Source organism: Staurois parvus, unplaced genomic scaffold (assembly GCF_062004578.1).
Source record: "Staurois parvus isolate SC_StPar_1 unplaced genomic scaffold, SC_StPar_1.0 ptg000526l, whole genome shotgun sequence".
NCBI lineage: Eukaryota > Metazoa > Chordata > Amphibia > Anura > Ranidae > Staurois > Staurois parvus.
In genome coordinates, this window is record NW_028318322.1 from 265,495 (window position 1) to 280,136 (window position 14,642).

The 14,642-nt window shown below is 41.3% G+C and overlaps 2 protein-coding genes across 2 annotated transcripts in view; one reads left to right on the forward strand and one right to left on the reverse strand.

The window, feature by feature from the left end:
- LOC149451659 (uncharacterized) overlaps positions 1–14,642 on the forward strand; it is a 285,430-nt gene that overhangs the window by 39,782 nt on the left and 231,006 nt on the right. The gene's annotated exons all lie outside the window — the stretch shown is intronic.
- On the reverse strand, positions 3,269–4,175 carry LOC149451661 (uncharacterized). Its single transcript, XM_089690346.1, has one exon. It carries the CDS (start codon positions 4,163–4,165, stop codon positions 3,269–3,271), a length of 897 nt encoding a protein of 298 aa, XP_089546472.1. The 5' UTR covers positions 4,166–4,175.

A 14,642-nucleotide genomic window follows, 5' to 3' on the forward strand; every position in this document is an offset into this window, starting at 1 on the left:
CGATCGTTACCAGCTATGTCCTGGCGATCATCGCTGACAGAGAGCAGGGCTGCAGTAGCTGTGCTGTCAGTTCCCTGTCAACTCCAGAACATGCTGATCGGGACAGAAGAGTTTCTCTCTCCCAATCAGCGGTGTCCCCTGCAGTACACACCCCCCGCCCCCTAGTAAAACACTCCCCCTCACACAGTTAACCCTTTCCCTGAATAATAAACTTAACCCCTTCCTCCCCAGGGCCATTAGTACAGTGTCACTGTTTTTTTTTTTTTGCACTGATCACTGCATTGGTGTCACTGGGGATGTCAGTGACCCCATGTCAGTTCCCCCCAATGTCAGAATGTCCGCCACAGTCCCGCCATAAGTCGCTGATCGGCGCCATTATTAGTATAAAAAAAATATAAATCCCAGTATCTTTCCCGCCATTTGTAAACGCTATAACTTTCACGTAAACCAATTAATTTACACGTATTGGGGTTTTTTTTTTAGCAAAGACATGTCGCAGAATGCATTTTGGTAGAAATTTATGACTAAATTTGATTTTTAAATTATTTTTTACTGGACATGTTTTATAGCAAAAAGTCCAAAATATTGTTTTTTTTTCCTTAAAATTGTCAGCCTGTTTTTTATAGCGCAAAAAATAAAAACCGCACAGGCGATCAAATACCACCGAAAGAAAGCTCAATTTGTGGGGAAAAAAAGGATGTAAATTTAATTTATGTACCGTATTGCATGACCGCGCAATTGTCCGTTAAACTAGTGCAGCGCTGTATGGCAAAAAAATGGTGTAAATTCCAGTATCTATCCCATAGTTTGTAGACGCTATAACTTCCACACAAAGCAATCAATATACACTTATTGGGATTTTTTTTACCAAAAACTTGGAGCAGAATACATTTTGACCTAAATTTATAACCAACTTCGAGTTTACTATATATTTTTTATAGCTGAAAGTAAAAAATATTGTTTTTCTTTAAAATTTTTGGCCTTTTTTTGTTTATAGCGTAAAAAATAAAAAGCGCACAGGTGATAAAATACCACCGTAAGAAAGCTCTATTTGTGTGAAAAAAAGGACGTAAATTTTGTTTGGGTGCAGCATTGCATGACCGCGCAATTATCAGTTGAACTAGTGCAGCGCCAAGAAGCAAAAAGAGGCGTGGTCATCAAGGGGGGTAAATCCTCAGGAGGGCGAGGGGTTAAAAGCTGGGAGAGGGTCTCCTGGGAGGAGAGAGTAAGTAGTTGTATCATTTAAAATATTGTAACCTTCTGGAATGTAGTCACTTTTATTAAGGATCACCACCCCTCCCCCCTTATCAGCCGGTCTAATGACCAAATCCTTCTTCTGGAGGAGGGACTTCATGGCTTTGTTGATGCCGGCACCACCATGCGGCTGCTTAATGCGTATATTTACCAAATCTTTCAGGACTTTCTCTTTAAAGAGATTGATAAAAAAGTGATTGTGGTGGGGGGGTTGTAGGTGGATATTGCGGTGGGGGGTTGTAGGTGGATATTGCGGTGGGGGGTTGTAGGTGGATATTGCGGTGGGGTGTTGTAGGTGGATATTGCGGTGGGGGGGTTGTAGGTGGATATTGCGGTGGGGGGTTGTAGGTGGATATTGCGGTGGGGGGGTTGTAGGTGGATATTGCGGTGGGGGGGGGTTGTAGGTGGATATTGTGGGGGGGGGGGTTGTAGGTGGATATTGTGGTGGGGGGTTGTAGGTGGATATTGTGGTGGGGGGTTGTAGGTGGATATTGTGGTGGGGGGTTGTAGGTGGATATTGTGGTGGGGGGGTTGTAGGTGGATATTGTGGTGGGGGGGTTGTAGGTGGATATTGTGGTGGGGGGGTTGTAGGTGGATATTGTGGTGGGGGGTTGTAGGTGGATATTGTGGTGGGGGGTTGTAGGTGGATATTGCGGTGGGGGGTTGTAGGTGGATATTGCGGTGGGGGGGTTGTAGGTGGATATTGTGGTGGGGGGTTGTAGGTGGATATTGCGGTGGGGGGGTTGTAGGTGGATATTGTGGGGGGGGGGGGGGGTTGTAGGTGGATGCCTTGCGGAGATTTCAATGTACAAAGTGACTGGAGGAATCTTCGGTAGGAATCGGAGACAATTGTCTGGTAAACTCCCGTATATCAATGTAAGTTGTAATTTGTGACGTTTCTTGTCTGGGGATATTTTACACCTTTGTCCAATAAGTGTAATTCCTCCTTGGTAACTTCATTCTCACTCAAATTAATAATGCCCTTGTCTATTAGAGTCTCCTTTTTGTTGTTGTGTCTGTTACAGCGTCTGCCCCTCTCTTTCCCCTGTAGTGTCGCTCCTTTTTCGGACCCTTCCTTCCCCTATAAAACGCTGTTGTGTATTAGAGTTGTAATTATACTGAGTCCTCCCCAGGAGTGGAGGGAGGTGCCCTATGGGCTTGATACTGAGGTCTATTAGGTGGGCCTCTCCTATGATGGTTGGAATAGGATTGTGGTCCCCTTCGTTCATTATTTGGGGAAGGTTGGTATTGGGTGTGAGGAGAATGGTATGATGGGGATCCAGAGTAGGGATTGTCATGGTTTGGTCTAGAACCTTTGTTTTTAGATGTGGAATTTCTATTCTGTGTGGTATTTCTACCTGGATGCCATCTATGGTCTCTAGTCCATTCCCTAGCAGATCCGGAGAGGTAAGTGTGCATGGATGGGGTGTAGGTCAGTCCTTACCCTAGATGAAATCTCTCATACAGACACAATGGGACTCATGGGACTTTATAAAGAGGAACTCCAGAAAAACATATCAATAAAGAGCTTAAAATGTTTTATTCACAATCAGTATATAAATCATAAAACCCTCCCAGCAGGTGTACAAGGCCATGAAATCTCTCACAAAGTCCATCAATGGACAATTCCTGGACAACAATCACTGTGGGACACAATTCTGAGATTTTATCTCCTGTCCATTCCATCTCTGTGAATGGGGCTAAAACACCGATGTCATTAGGAGATTTGCTGAGCCGGGGGAATGTTCTCCATCATTACAGAGCATTTCACACTTCATCCATGTCTTTGGGGACCTCTGATCTCCTTATGAACGGTTTCTTCCATGATGGAGATCAGCCATGGAGTATATCTGAGGTGTATATCAGGGTGTGCTTCTTCCCCACATGAGAGCTGGGATGTCCAGCAACATTCATCTAGAAGACATTTCCCGCACCCAAGAAACTAATACACCTCCAGGGTTGTGTGGGACCCCTGATTTACAGGAAGACAGGACTTCAGTGAGGAACATTTCCCTCACTCAGGACAGGAAAGTGGCTTCTCCCTCATGTGAGATCTCTGATGTTTGTAAAGATGGAACTTCCGTGAAAAACATTTCCCACACTCAGGACAGGAATACGGCTTCTCCCCAGTGTGAGATTTCTGATGCACAGAAAGATTGCACTTCTTTGAAAAACATTTTCCACACTCAGAACAGCAATAGGGCTTTTCACCTGTATGCACTCTCTGATGTGTGTAAAGACTGGACTTCTCTGAAAAACATTTCCCACACTGAAGACAGGAATACGGATTCTCCCCTGTATGAGAACCTTTATGCCTATTAACACTGGACTTATCTAAAAAACATTTCCCACACTCAAGACAGGCGAACGGTTTTTCCCCCGTGTGGGATCTCTGATGTCTGACAAGTTCAACTTTTTGTACAAAACATTTTCCACACTCAGGACAGGAATACGGTTTATCCCCTGTGTGAGATCTTTTATGCCTATTAAGACTGCACTTACTTGAAAAACATTTCCCACACTCAAGACAGGCATATGGTTTTTCCCCTGTGTGAGATCTCTGATGTCTGACAAGTTCAAATTTTTGTAAAAAACATTTCCCGCACTCAGGACAGAAATACAGTTTTTCCCCCGTGTGAGATCTTTTATGCCTATTAAGACTGGATTTATAATGGAAACATTTTCCACACTCAGTACAGGAGAAGCTCTTCCCTGTTGGAAGGCCGGCCCGGTCCCGCACAGTCCGAGGTTCCTCAGGATACGAGGAATCCGATGGTCCATCTACACTGGGTGGTGCCGGATGGACATTGGAGGAAGCCGGGTTTTCTCCTGGACTATACTGTGTGATGTCCTCATCTTCTACTTTCCAGTCTGGAGACAAAGTGAGACAATCCTCGGAGGTTTTCCTCATCTCCCGACCATGGACTAAAATACAAAGACAAAGAGGATTACTAGACAGGAGCTGATTGGTTCCCCCAAACCAGGACTCCACCCACATCAGGCAGCTTGGTCTCTGAGGAGCTTACAATTCCACCCTCAAGGGAACTAGGAAATGGCTCCTCTGATCTCCTACCAGGTCATTTCTTTATTCATGGACCTTAGTCAGAGAGTGAGGAAACAACCAGAACTGTCTTTTATAGGAGGGACAGTGATGAGGGGATTATAGGACGAGGGTCCCCACCCCCTCTATCACTCATCGCCATCTTCCCAACACAAGAAGTACTGCACTTCCTTATTTACTCCATGATTTAGTCATGAAGAACAGCCCCACCAGAGCCCCACCAGAGGTCAGAGAGTGAGGATGGGGGGAGAACAACCAAAATGAAGACTGGACTGATCCTGAAGACCACCATCATTTCGTTAGTTAGTTAGTCTGGCTGAAAAAAGACAAAAGTCCATCCAGTTCAACCATAGAAAAAAAAAATGATAATCCTACATCCACAGTTGATCCAGAGGAAGGCAAAAAAATCCCAAGCAAAGCACGATCCAATTTGCTCCTGCTGGGAAATAATTCCTTCCTGACCCTCCGAGAGGCAGTCTGATATTCCCTGGATCAACGTTCCCTATAAATGTTATATCCAGTTATATTCTGCGTATCCAAGCAACAATCCAGGACTTTCCTTCAGCAATCCATTGAGCTGGCCACAACCAACTCTTGAGGGAGTCTATTCCACATTCTCACAGCTCTTACTGTGAAGAAACCTTTCCGTGTTTGGAGATTACATTTATTTTCCTCCAGATGTAAAGAGTGTACCCTTGTCCTCTACGATGACCTCAGGGGGAATAACAACACCGAGTTCACTATATGAACCACTGATGTATTATACATGGGGATCATATCCCCCCCCCTCATGTATTATACATGGGGATCATATCCCCCCCCCTCATGTATTATACATGGGGATCATATCCCCCCCCCTCATGTATTATACATGGGGATCATATCCCCCCCCCTCATGTATTATACATGGGGATCATATCCCCCCCCCCCTCATGTATTATACATGGGGATCATATCCCCCCCCCTCATGTATTATACATGGGGATCATATCCCCCCCCCTCATGTATTATACATGGGGATCATATCCCCCCCCCTCATGTATTATACATGGGGATCATATCCCCCCCCCTCATGTATTATACATGGGGATCATATCCCCCCCCCTCATGTATTATACATGGGGATCATATCCCCCTTATGTATTATACATGGAGATCATATCCCCCCTTATGTATTATACATGGAGATCATATCCCCCTTATGTATTATACATGGAGATCTTATCCCCCCTTATGTATTATACATGGTGATCATATCCCCCCCCTTATGTATTATACATGGTGATCATATCCCCCCTTATGTATTATACATGGAGATCATATCCCCCCTTATGTATTATACATGGAGATCATATCCCCCCCTTATGTATTATACATGGAGATCATATCCCCCCTTATGTATTATACATGGAGATCATATCCCCCCTCATGTATTATACAGGGAGATCATATCCCCCCTTATGTATTATACATGGTGATCATATCCCCCCTTATGTATTATACATGGAGATCATATCCCCCTTATGTATTATACATGGAGATCATATCCCTCCTTATGTATTATGCATGGAGATCATATCCCCCCTTATGTATTATACATGGAGATCATATCCCCCTTATGTATTATACATGGTGATCATATCCCTCCTTATGTATTATGCATGGAGATCATATCCCCCCTTATGTATTATACATGTAGATCTTATCCCCCCTTATGTATTATACATGGAGATCATATCCCCCTTATGTATTATACATGGAGATCATATCCCTCCTTATGTATTATGCATGGAGATCATATCCCCCCTTATGTATTATACATGGAGATCATATCCCCCTTATGTATTATACATGGAGATCATATCCCTCCTTATGTATTATGCATGGAGATCATATCCCCCCTTATGTATTATACATGGAGATCTTATCCCCCCTTATGTATTATACATGGTGATCATATCCCCCCCCTTATGTATTATACATGGTGATCATATCCCCCCTTATGTATTATACATGGAGATCATATCCCCCCTTATGTATTATACATGGAGATCATATCCCCCCTTATGTATTATACATGGAGATCATATCCCCCCTTATGTATTATACATGTAGATCATATCCCCCCTTATGTATTATACATGGAGATCATATCCCCCTTATGTATTATACATGGAGATCATATCCCCCCTTATGTATTATACATGGAGATCATATCCCCCCTTATGTATTATACATGGAGATCATATCCCCCTTATGTATTATACATGGAGATCATAACCCCCTTATGTATTATACATGGAGATCATATCCCCCCTTATGTATTATACATGGAGATCATATCCCCCCTTATGTATTATACATGGAGATCATATCCCCCCCTTATGTATTATACATGGAGATCATATCCCCCTTATGTATTATACATGGTGATCATATCCCCCTTATGTATTATACATGGAGATCATATCCCCCTTATGTATTATACATGGAGATCATATCCCCCTTATGTATTATACATGGTGATCATATCCCCCCTTATGTATTATACATGGAGATCATATCCCCCCCCCCTTATGTATTATACATGGAGATCATATCCCCCTTATGTATTATACATGGAGATCATATCCCCCTTATGTATTATACATGGAGATCATATCCCCCTTATGTATTATACATGGAGATCATATCCCCCTTATGTATTATACATGAAGATCATATCCCCCTTATGTATTATACATGGAGATCATATCCCCCCCTTATGTATTATACATGGAGATCATATCCCCCTTATGTATTATACATGGAGATCATATCCCCCCTTATGTATTATACATGGAGATCATATCCCCCTTATGTATTATACATGGAGATCATATCCCCCTTATGTATTATACATGGAGATCATATCCCCCCTTATGTATTATACATGGAGATCATATCCCCCCCTTATGTATTATACATGGATATCATATCCCCCCTTATGTATTATACATGGAGATCATATCCCCCCTTATGTATTATACATGGAGATCATATCCCCCCTTATGTATTATACATGGAGATCATATCCCCCCTTATGTATTATACATGGAGATCATATCCCCCTTATGTACTATACATGGAGATCATATCCCCCCTTATGTATTATACATGGAGATCATATCCCCCTTATGTATTATACATGGAGATCATATCCCCCCTTATGTATTATACATGGAGATCATATCCCCCCTTATGTATTATACATGGAGATCATATCCCCCTTATGTATTATACATGGAGATCATATCCCCCCTTATGTATTATACATGGAGATCATATCCCCCCTTATGTATTATACATGGCGATCATATCCCCCCTTATGTATTATACATGGAGATCATATCCCCCTTATGTATTATACATGGAGATCATATCCCCCTTATGTATTATACATGGAGATCATATCCCCCTTATGTATTATACATGAAGATCATATCCCCCTTATGTATTATACATGGAGATCATATCCCCCCCTTATGTATTATACATGGAGATCATATCCCCCTTATGTATTATACATGGAGATCATATCCCCCCTTATGTATTATACATGGAGATCATATCCCCCTTATGTATTATACATGGAGATCATATCCCCCTTATGTATTATACATGGAGATCATATCCCCCCTTATGTATTATACATGGAGACCATATCCCCCCTTATGTATTATACATGGAGATCATATCCCCCCTTATGTATTATACATGGAGATCATATTCCCCCCTTATGTATTATACATGGTGATCATATCCCCCCGTATGTATTATACATGGAGATCATATCCCCCCTTATGTAATATACATGGAGATCATATCCCCCCTTATATATTATACATGTAGATCATATCCCCCCCCCTTATGTATTATACATGGAGATCATATCCCCCTTATGTATTATACATGGATATCATATCCCCCCTTATGTATTATACATGGAGATCATATCCCCCCTTATGTATTATACATGGAGATCATATCCCCCCTTATGTATTATACATGGAGATCATATCCCCCCTTATGTATTATACATGGAGATCATATCCCCCTTATGTACTATACATGGAGATCATATCCCCCCTTATGTATTATACATGGAGATCATATCCCCCTTATGTATTATACATGGAGATCATATCCCCCCTTATGTATTATACATGGAGATCATATCCCCCCTTATGTATTATACATGGAGATCATATCCCCCCTTATGTATTATACATGGAGATCATATCCCCCCTTATGTATTATACATGGAGATCATATCCCCCTTATGTATTATGCATGGAGATCATATCCCCCCTTATGTATTATGCATACATTATTGTGAATTGGAGCCCAAAACTGAACTGCATATTCCAGATGAGGTCTTACTAATGATTTGTACCGGGGGGGGGGGGGGGTAACTGACTGCACTCATCCCTGCAACACTAAGACACTGCACATGACTACAGCCCTCATCTGCCTTCCTGTCATTGTTGTTTCCAGGTTTAGAAAAAAAGTGTAAAAGGAGAAGAATCTAATGAATTTACAAGTGAACTTGGAGAGAAGATTATAGTAAAGGTTTGTCCATCAGAGGAAGAAACTGCCAGACTATTGCAGAAAGTGCTGGACAACAATGAGCCTGCAGCCAAGAAATTGGCCCAGGCTGTTCATCAGGATCTTGTCGTAAATGATAAGACTTTAGATGCTATTAGTGTGAACATTCCACATACAGATCTTGCTGTGTGGGTGGATCCCATTGGAGCTGCTTCAACTTCCACAGCCCCAAGTGATCCCTGTGTCAGCTCCTCAGAGGGGGAGGCTTATCTTGATTGATTCTTCTTTGACCTGCTGGACCACTCTTTCACCACATGAGGGCGCATGATCTCCATCTTTCCCAGCTATTTCCATGACCAGACCAGAAAGGAGAGGGGAAGCTTCAGGATATATATTCACATGCGTATTACTTATACGCTTTCTGGTTAGTGCGCATTCCTATCATTTGCACTGGGAATCAAGGAGCACCTTTTATTGGACTGTGTTTTATTAATATTATTCATGATTTATTAACAGCACTGCATTTTGTATACACAAGGTCAGATGAGTCTGGGCATTTAAAACCTTTGAGATTGACATCACCTGGTCTTCCCAGACGATGATGACACTGGCAGGTCTCAGCTTTGCAAAGGGGGCAGTGCATGCTATAAATTCTGCAGGGTGCCCAAACTTTTGCAGACGCCATTTTTTTGTTTTCTGTTATTTTGAAAGTGTAAATGATGGAAATAAAATCTAACTTTTGTTGACATATTATAAGAATGTCTAATCTGTAATTTGATGCCTTTTGTAGATTTTTCCGTCTTTCCTTGGCTTCTTTATGCACATTAATACAAATTTTTAGCTGGGGTGCCCAAACTTTCAATCCCCACTGTAAATATATTAAAAAGTAAAAGATACCAACACTGAACCTTGGGGTACCCCACTAACAACACTGAACCTTGGGGTACCCCACTAATAACCCCAGACCATTCAAAGGATGAATCATTAACCACTACTCTCTGAATACCATCTTTTAGCCAGTTTTCTATCCATTTACATTCAGATGTTTTGGGGTCGTCCTGATATCTTTCTGTCATTTGTTTTCAGTTTTTGCGCCTTTATTTCCTTTTTGCATATTCTGTTCTATTCTTTGTAATGTGTAAACGATGATCGCGTTCCTTCATTTTTATATTTAATAAAAGCTCTTTTCTTATTATCTATTGCTTTTGTAACTTTGGCCGTAAGCCACATAGGTTGGATTTGTAGCCTTTTATACTTGTTGCCCATGGGGATATATTTTGCAGTGTGGTCACATACAGTCTTTTTGAACAACTCCCATTTCTGTGTTGTGTTCATCGATGCCAATATTCCTTCCCAGTCTAAGTGTTGGAGAGCATCTCTCAGCCTTGGAAATTTAGCTCTCTTGAAATTGAGCGTTTTAATTTTTCCTGTATGTGCTCGCTGTTTACAGGTAACAATAAATTAAATAATGTTGTGGTCACTGCTACCCAGATGTTCTTTTATATGGACATTCGTAATAAGCTCTGCATGGTTGGAGATGACCAGGTCCAGCAGAGCATCATTCCTAGTTGGGGCCTCTATGAACTGGACCCTATTATTGTCCTGTACTAGGTTTAGAAATATTTGCCCTTTAACTGTTCCTGCAGTACCATTACTCCAGTCACTTTCCGGGTCGTTACCACCCCCCATTATTATCACTGTCCCAGCCCTTGCAGCCCTTTCCATCTGTGGAAGGAGCCGAGTCTCCACCTCCTCATTAACACTGGGAGGCCTATAACAAACTCCAATGATGACCTTTGTAGTACCGCCCCCCATGTTCAGTTCCACCCATCATACTTCAGCCTCATCACACTCTCCATCAACTAGGTCCTCTTTCACACTCGCTCTGAGATCACTTCTCACATAGAGACAGACACCACCACCTTTCCTATTTCCCCCCGTCTCTCTGAAAGAGAACCTAGCCAGGAATATGAATGGCCCAGTCATGTGAGGAATGAAGCCAAGATTCAGCAATACCAATTCAATCCTAGTTCTCTTCATGCACCAAACCTTCCAACTCACCTATTGTGCTGGGCACACTTCTGGCATTGGTGAACAAACACTTTCATTCACTGACACCTTGTTCACTCACCGACACCTTGTACATTCACTGACACCTTGTTCATTCACCGACACCTTGTACATTCACTGACACCTTGTTCACCCAACATTGGGTTGTTGGGTTGGGGAACTTCAGAAAGTACAGAGAAGGGCACCTAAACTGATAAGAGGCATGGAGGAGATCAGAAGAACTGAATTTATTCTCTCTTAAGAAGAGGAGATTAAATGGGATATGATCTCCATGTATAATACATAAGGGGGATATGATCTCCATGTATAATACATAAGGGGGATATGATCACCATGTATAATACATAAGGGGGATATGATCTCCATGTATAATACATAAGGGGGGATATGATCTCCATGTATAATACATAAGGGGGGATATGATCTCCATGTATAATACATAAGGGGGGATATGATCTCCATGTATAATACATAAGGGGGGATATGATCTCCATGTATAATACATAAGGGGGGATATGATCTCCATGTATAATACATAAGGGGGGATATGATCTCCATGTATAATACATAAGGGGGGATATGATCTCCATGTATAATACATAAGGGGGGATATGATCTCCATGTATAATACATAAGGGGGGATATGATCTCCATGTATAATACATAAGGGGGTATATGATCTCCATGTATAATACATAAGGGGGGATATGATATCCATGTATAATACATAAGGGGGGGATATGATCTCCATGTATAATACATAAGGGGGGGGATATGATCTCCATGTATAATACATAAGGGGGGGGATATGATCTCCATGTATAATACATAAGGGGGGGGGATATGATCTCCATGTACAATACATAAGGGGGGGATATGATCTCCATGTACAATACATAAGGGGGGGATATGATCTCCATGTACAATACATAAGGGGGGGATATGATCTCCATGTACAATACATAAGGGGGGGGGATATGATCTCCATGTACAATACATAAGGGGGGATATGATCTCCATGTATAATACATAAGGGGGGATATGATCTCCATGTATAATACATAAGGGGGGATATGATCTCCATGTATAATACATAAGGGGGGATATGATCTCCATGTATAATACATAAGGGGGGAATGATCTCCATGTATAATACATAAGGGGGGATATGATCTCCATGTATAATACATAAGGGGGGATATGATCTCCATGTATAATACATAAGGGGGGATATGATCTCCATGTATAATACATAAGGGGGTATATGATCTCCATGTATAATACATAAGGGGGGGGGGATATGGCCTCCATGTATAATACATAAGGGGGGGATATGATCTCCATGTATAATACATAAGGGGGGGATATGATATCCATGTATAATACATAAGGGGGGGTATGATCTCCATGTATAATACATAAGGGGGGGATATGATCTCCATGTATAATACATAAGGGGGATATGATCTCCATGTACAATACATAAGGGGGGATATGATCTCCATGTACAATACATAAGGGGGGGATATGATCTCCATGTACAATACATAAGGGGGGGATATGATCTCCATGTACAATACATAAGGGGGGGATATGATCTCCATGTACAATACATAAGGGGGGGATATGATCTCCATGTACAATACATAAGGGGGGGATATGATCTCCATGTACAATACATAAGGGGGGATATGATCTCCATGTACAATACATAAGGGGGGATATGATCTCCATGTACAATACATAAGGGGGGATATGATCTCCATGTACAATACATAAGGGGGGATATGATCTCCATGTACAATACATAAGGGGGGGGATATGATCTCCATGTACAATACATAAGGGGGGATATGATCTCCATGTACAATACATAAGGGGGGATATGATCTCCATGTATAATACATAAGGGGGGATATGATCTCCATGTATAATACATAAGGGGGGATATGATCTCCATGTATAATACATAAGGGGGGATATGATCTCCATGTATAATACATAAGGGGGGATATGATCTCCATGTATAATACATAAGGAGGGATATGATCTCCATGTATAATACATAAGGGGGATATGATCTCCATGTATAATACATAAGGGGGGATATGATCTCCATGTATAATACATAAGGGGGATATGATCTCCATGTATAATACATAAGGGGGATATGATCTCCATGTATAATACATAAGGGGGGATATGATCTCCATGTATAATACATAAGGGGGGATATGATCTCCATGTATAATACATAAGGGGGATATGATCTCCATGTATAATACATAAGGGGGTGGATATGATCTCCATGTATAATACATAAGGGGGTGGATATGATCTCCATGTATAATACATAAGGGGGATATGATCTCCATGTATAATACATAAGGGGGATATGATCTCCATGTATAATACATAAGGGGGGATATGATCTCCATGTATAATACATAAGGGGGATATGATCTCCATGTATAATACATAAGGGGGGATATGATCTCCATGTATAATACATAAGGGGGTATATGATCTCCATGTATAATACATAAGGGGGGATATGATCTCCATGTATAATACATAAGGGGGATATGATCTCCATGTATAATACATAAGGGGGATATGATCACCATGTATAATACATAAGGGGGATATGATCTCCATGTATAATACATAAGGGGGATATGATCTCCATGTATAATACATAAGGGGGGATATGATCTCCATGTATAATACATAAGGGGGGATATGATCTCCATGTATAATACATAAGGGGGATATGATCTCCATGTATAATACATAAGGGGGGATATGATCTCCATGTATAATACATAAGGGGGGATATGATCTCCATGTATAATACATAAGGGGGGATATGATCTCCATGTATAATACATAAGGGGGGATATGATCTCCATGTATAATACATAAGGGGGTATATGATCTCCATGTATAATACATAAGGGGGTATATGATCTCCATGTATAATACATAAGGGGGATATGGCCTCCATGTATAATACATAAGGGGGGGATATGGCCTCCATGTATAATACATAAGGGGGGGATATGATATCCATGTATAATACATAAGGGGGGGATATGATCTCCATGTACAATACATAAGGGGGGGATATGATCTCCATGTACAATACATAAGGGGGGATATGATCTCCATGTATAAATACATCAGTTGTTCATATAGTGAACTCGGTGTAGTTATTCCCCCTGAGGTCATCACAGAGGACAAGGGGGCACTTTTTACGTCTGGAGGAAAATAAATTTAATCTCCAAACATGGAAAGGTTTCTTCACAGTAAGAGCTGTGAGAATGTGGAATAGACTCCCTCCAGAGTTGTTTGTGGCCAGCTCAGTGGATTGCTGTAGGAAAGTCCTGGATTCTTTCTTGGATACACAGAATATAACTGGATATAACATTTATAGGTAAAGTTGATCCAGGGAATATCCGATTGCCTCTCGGAGGATCAGGAAGGAATCTTTTCCCAACAGGAGCAAATTGGATCATGCTTTGCTGGGGATTTTTTTGCCTTCCTCTGGATCAACTGTGGATGTAGGATTATAATTTTTTTTTCTATGGTTGAACTGGATGGACTTTTGTCTTTTTTCAGCCAGACTAACTATGTAACTATGTTATTGACTCCTCCCTCATTATCACTT